This window comes from Arachis ipaensis, chromosome B10 (genome assembly GCF_000816755.2).
Source record: "Arachis ipaensis cultivar K30076 chromosome B10, Araip1.1, whole genome shotgun sequence".
NCBI classification, from domain to species: domain Eukaryota; kingdom Viridiplantae; phylum Streptophyta; class Magnoliopsida; order Fabales; family Fabaceae; genus Arachis; species Arachis ipaensis.
Window position 1 is genome coordinate 5,252,783 of NC_029794.2, and position 5,784 is coordinate 5,258,566.

At 35.8% G+C, this 5,784-nt stretch overlaps 2 protein-coding genes across 2 annotated transcripts; one reads left to right on the forward strand and one right to left on the reverse strand.

Annotated features, from left to right (window-relative positions):
- Positions 1,801–3,465, forward strand: LOC107623993 (vacuolar protein sorting-associated protein 28 homolog 1). The gene is made up of 2 exons (XM_016326414.2): positions 1,801–1,928; positions 2,424–3,465. Exon 2 carries the CDS (start codon positions 2,580–2,582, stop codon positions 3,207–3,209), a length of 630 nt encoding a protein of 209 aa, XP_016181900.1. The 5' UTR covers positions 1,801–1,928; positions 2,424–2,579; the 3' UTR covers positions 3,210–3,465.
- On the reverse strand, positions 4,067–5,671 carry LOC107619988 (syntaxin-125-like). The gene has a single exon (XM_016322213.2). It carries the CDS (start codon positions 5,462–5,464, stop codon positions 4,544–4,546), a length of 921 nt encoding a protein of 306 aa, XP_016177699.1. The 5' UTR covers positions 5,465–5,671; the 3' UTR covers positions 4,067–4,543.

Below are 5,784 nucleotides of genomic sequence, written 5' to 3' on the forward strand. Positions count from 1 at the left end.
GTTAATAATAAAATATATATTTTTTAAATTTTTAATAATTATTAAATAATTTTTATTTAATTAGTAAAGTATTGTTTTTATTTCTAACGTTTGGGGTAAGTTCTAAAGTTGTTTTTAACATTTAAATCGTCCTAATGTTTCAAAATTGATTCAATTTTATCTTGCCGTTAAAGATCGGTTAACAGAATTGACGGCAGAATAAAATTGAGACGATTTTAAAACGTTAGAGACTTAAATAAGACAAAAATATTAAGAACAAAAATATACATAAAAATAAATTTTAATTATTTTTTTAATAATATCAATTTTTATTATATATAATTATTCAATTATTTTTTAATTACATCTAAATAAATTAGACTTACTAATCCAGGTATTTTGTGATTACTAAAATTGGAGCCGGAAGGCAAGGCTAGTGGGAGAGGTATTAAATAGGAGAAGGAGAGTTGAGGTACCGAAAAAATTATTGGGTCTTCCCACAGCTGTAATAAATTAGTGAGTTAAGTAATGTCTTTGCTTTGTATAGTTGTTTAAAAAAACATATGAAAATTTGGATACGATAAATGTTGGGAAAAAAATAAAAAAATGCCCCTTAACAAATGTGAATGTCATAAAATTGTGCGTGATGGTCCATTTGTTATTGGCCCAGCACGCTTATGCTCTTAAGCAGCTTTCACCACTGACCAAAAAAAAAAAAGCAGCTTTCACGTTATGTCTCACCTTTTTCATTTTACCGTAATTTATTTCGTAATCCTAGTCCAATTGCTATAGTCCGTTAATTTCGCACCTACCAATCCTGCAATCCAGTCAAAAAACAATAGCTCAAATGATATAATCTCTCATTTTCAATTAAAAAGTTGCGAATTCAAATTTTCATATCTTCACTAAAAAAAATCCTGCAATCCACAACGAAGCTGCTTACAGAAAGCGACTAAGCCGCTATGGTAGGGTACGTATACTAAAGGCATGGTTCTACAATTTCTAAAATTCATTCTTCGATTAAGGGGATATTCTATTATTCACTCACCATACTCTTTACAATGCTAATGGTACGCTGTGCAACATCTGAGCCTTCAACATATTTTAATTTTATACAATATTTCAACAGTTCTAAATCGATGGATATCAGTATACCAGTCAATTATATTGGTATATGTAAAAACCTTCTTATGTAATATTATGTATATGTATATATTTTGTAATGCATAGTCGCCTTAATTAGCGCTAAAAGGTGTGGTTATTCGATTTGACGGTTTAACCAATTAAGCACAAATTAAAAGAAATGTTCACCGGCGGTTTCACGTTGGCGGTGAGTCGGTGACTTTATTCGCGGATGGCGGCGACGCAGCAGGGATAGCGAGTGAGGGATGAAGAGGAAGAATTGTGCCGTAAATTTTTTAATTTTACTGAATGTGAATTTGAAGGGTGAAGTTTTTTTTTCGTTAAAATATTGAAAGGTGAGGTTAGGATAATTAGTGGATGAATTTTTGGAGTGTTTTTTTGTTCTTTGGGCTTTTTATTACTAAGTCCATTTTAGTTTTTTTTTGTGACTCTTATATGGAAAAAAAACTATTTGAGTTGGTTAGCTAGCGGAGTTGATTTTAAAAACAAAGAAAAGGGAAAAAAGAATGGAGCGGGTCGTCACAGGTAACGTAACAGTAAACGTTAAAAATAGAAAGAGAAATGAGAAAAAGAGAAAAAAGAGAGAGAGGCTTTTTCAACTGCTACACGTCGATGCCGTAAGCAGCAATAATATTATGTGACACCCCACACGCAACCCCACTACACCCTACCCTACCTGATTAATTGCCCATCCCATCTCTCAACTCCTCTATCTGCTTTCTTCTTCTTCTTCTTCTTGAGCTACCATCACTCTCTTCTATTCAAAAACGCGCTTTCTCTTATTCCTTATTTCTTCTTCTACCCTTGTAAGCCTCTCCCTCCTCCTCCTCTCTCTTTCTCTCCTCAAATTTATAGGGTTCTGTAATGTAAATATTTTCCCAATTTTGTAAAAACTTCTTATTTTTGATATGGGGTTTTCTTCTTCCCGTTTTTATTTGCCTTCTTTTCACATCAACGATCATGTCGTTACTCCTCACAAGATTCTTTCAACAAAATCTCTCCAATCCACAATTCAAAGTCTTATTTTTCTTGCTAACCCTTTCGCTTCTTATTCCACGTCTAGAACAAAATTGACGAAGCCTAGAATGGCCCATCCTGTTTTCTCGACTTTTTCTTGTTGCTTTTGCTTTATTTTAAGACAAAGTTGGCATTTTTAGACAGTTTTCCCATATTGCTCTTTTTTTTTCCCTCTTCTTCTTCTTGTTCTTCTTTTGATGAAAGATCCATTTCCCTTGTGCTTTTGAGTTTTGATCTTTTACAACTTACCTAACTCTTTTATTTTGCTGCTTTTACTTGTTCAGTTAAAGAAGGACCCTTCTCTTTGCGCGTGTCCCGTCCTCTTCTCCAATCCTCCACCCTCACAAGAGTGTAAAAAGCACACACCAACCTTTGTATTCACCATATATAAATATAAGTATATAGATAGATATAGATATATAGAGAGAGACCCTTCAGTTATGGAGGTTAAGCTATGGAATGACAAGTGCGAGAGGGAAATGTATGATAACTTTGCTGAGCTTTATGCCATTGTTAAGGCCACTGAGAGGCTTGAAAAGGCCTATGTTAGAGACGTAATCACACCAGAGGATTATGAATTGGATTGCCAGAAACTCATAGCACATTTCAAAACCTTAGCTTCCACTCTTAGAGGCATTGTTCCAAGCATTGACCACTTTGAACAAACTTACAACATGGATTGCCCTGCAGCAATTAACCGCCTTGTGGTATCTGGCGTGCCGGCTACGGTGGAGCACCGGGCGGCGGCTGCTGCTACTGCATCAACCTCTGCTGCCATTGTGGCTGAGTGTGTGCAGAATTTCATTACAGCTATGGATTCATTGAAGCTCAATATGGTGGCTGTGGATCAGGTTCACCCTTTGCTCTCTGACCTTTATGGTTCACTCAATAAGCTTAGCATACTGCCGCATGATTTTGAGGGGAAGACAAAGATGAAGGAGTGGATTGGAAGGTTGTCAAAGATGGGTGCTGCTGATGAGTTGATAGAACAGCAGGCTAGGCAGCTTCACTTTGATCTTGAGTCTTCTTACAATTCCTTTATGGCTGCACTGCCTAATGCTGCTTCATGATTCACTCAATTCAGTTTGGGGGGTTATGCTTTTGTGTTTTTAGATTAGATTTGTTTGTTTTCTGGTGGTGATTTTTTTTTTCAAGTTTACTATTATTCTTGTTGTTGATTGGAGAGAAAAGGAAAGAAAAAAAATTGGATATTTGGTTGACAACTTTGTATATTTTTTAGGCTGTATTTCATTACTTTTACAGATTGCTTATTGTTATGGTTCATTGAAGCTTTTTAATTTTTCAGTATGGAAGAGGTTCCCTTTTCCTTGGAGTAAATACTTACAAAATAGTCTTTTAATTTTTATAAGCCAAATTGTTCTCTAAAATTTTTATTGAACATATAGGTGTGCTAAACTATATCACTTTAGTCTCCGGAACATTTTTGTCTTATGGGAAATTTAACAGTCTAAATTAACAGAGGTTAAATAAAATAAAGATATAAAATGAATTAGAGATTAACTTGATTCAATAAATATTGAATAGATAATTTTATCCTAAACCTTAAAATTTGGGGAAGTAATTTAAAATTTTAAAGTTTAAACTACTACTCTTTGCTACATGTGTATTTCTTCGGTTTAAATTCCCTTGTACTTCTTGACCAATCTTACTTTATACTAGATTACTAGTGCTTATAATTATTCTCATTTTCTTTTCTTGGCATTATTATACTATTACTAGTACTAGGGTGAAATCTTACTCTGAACTAATTTCTAATAGGAAACATATATTGAAAGTTGAAGCTAATAATTTCATAATGTGGATGACTTGTGCAAATCACAAGATCCTCTAAGGTATGGGTTATGCAATGATGAGCCTTTATGTTTGGGAGAAAAACAATAAGACTATGTAAATAAAGTGGAGTGGATCTTGCTCTTCATAATTATAGTGATAGGAGTACTGTCCTACAAGCCAGGCTAATGAGTAATAACTGAATTGCTACAAAAGTTACTGTTTTTCCTTTTTTTCTATTACTAGCTCAGACTAATCCTTGGTTCTCTGCCGGAGAAATGATAAATTTGTTGTTCTATGGAGAGAAAAAAAACATATAATTGGGCTGCCAAGAAAATCCATCCAATTAAATCAATATTGCTGGCCCTCCAAAGACCAAGTCTTTTTGTGAAACATGAGACATGTTGGTAGTGGCACAGAACATTAAAAGGGCTGGTGCACATGTTTGAGATTTGATATGCCCTTGGAAGAAAATCCAGAGCGTGCCCTATAGGGATTTTCCAAGTTGATTTCTAAGTGCAATCTTTCCATGAAGAACATGAGAATACTTGTGCATGAGATGCATGCATGCATGTGTTCTTAATGGCCATGATGATGATGATGATCTGGTCCTTCACCTTCTTCTGAAATGTGGTAAAAGATTTAACAAGAGAGGAGCCAAGAGTAAAAGGATGAGGAGAATAGCAAGAATGATGGCATAGCAATACCACTTCCTAGAGTTGGTTTGATAATCTCTAGCTTCTTGAAGCTGAGAAACACCGCGAGTAACGAATGAGCTTGCATGGGCTACATGACTCTCTATGTTATTAAGCTGTTCCCCCTGAGACTCTACCAAAGCTGCCATGTCCAAGAACACCTGATGCAACTCTATCAAATTCTTCTCAATTTCCTTTACAGCATCATGCCTTTCTTGAATTTCTGATATGGTGTCCATTATCTGACCCCTACCTTGTTCTCGAATCGCTTTCTGTACCAAATTTTCACTCTCTCCACTTGATATCAAATTCTCTATGGTCTCTTCATCTGCCTTCTCCCCTGTGATTGTGAAGTACCTGCGCTCAATGGTTTCCTTGTACTCATGTTGCATCCTTGCTCTCAAGCCTTGAAAATCGTCCATCATGTCCTTTAGCTTCTTCCCTAATCCACTAACCACTGAAGTCCTGGTTCTGTCTGCAGAAGAACCAGGACCACAGCCAGGAACGTTTTGATTCGCTGCGTTGGAACGCTGTAGAGATTCAAGCTTGGTTTTGATGATCTTAACATGCTTGAGGACCTGCACAACATCTTTGTCCATCCGAGCTCGAAGATCCTTAACGGTTTTGGCATCATGAATGGTTTTGCTTTCTTCATTGGCTTCTTGCAATTTTCTGCAGAGGCTCTCAACCACTTTCATCTCATCTTTTACACCCTCCACTTCTTCAAAGAATTTCTCCAGATTTAGGCTTTCCCTTCCAGCCTCCACATCATCAAGCTGCCTTTCCTCCTTCAGGTCACTGCTATATTTTCTGAAGGAACCTGAAAACAGGTCATTCATTTTTGCAACTTTGATTTGATCAACAATCACAAATAAACACTTTTCTTTTATTCCATTCTTCCCAATGAAGTAACAAAAGGCTCATAAGAGCATGGCTGTCTTGATTTATGTGCTCTGGATTTGATCAATTTTACTAATGTTGAGGGAATTAGCAACAGAAGGCTGCAAGGTGAATAGTTTTTTGAATTAGAGGTGCATGGTTAATGCAAAACAAGGACCAACCATATTACGTTGATTCTAATTTGGAAGTAGGATATACCAAACGTTACTCTTATATTAACATGTGGCATGCTGTTTTGGCATAGGATTCGATAACAAAA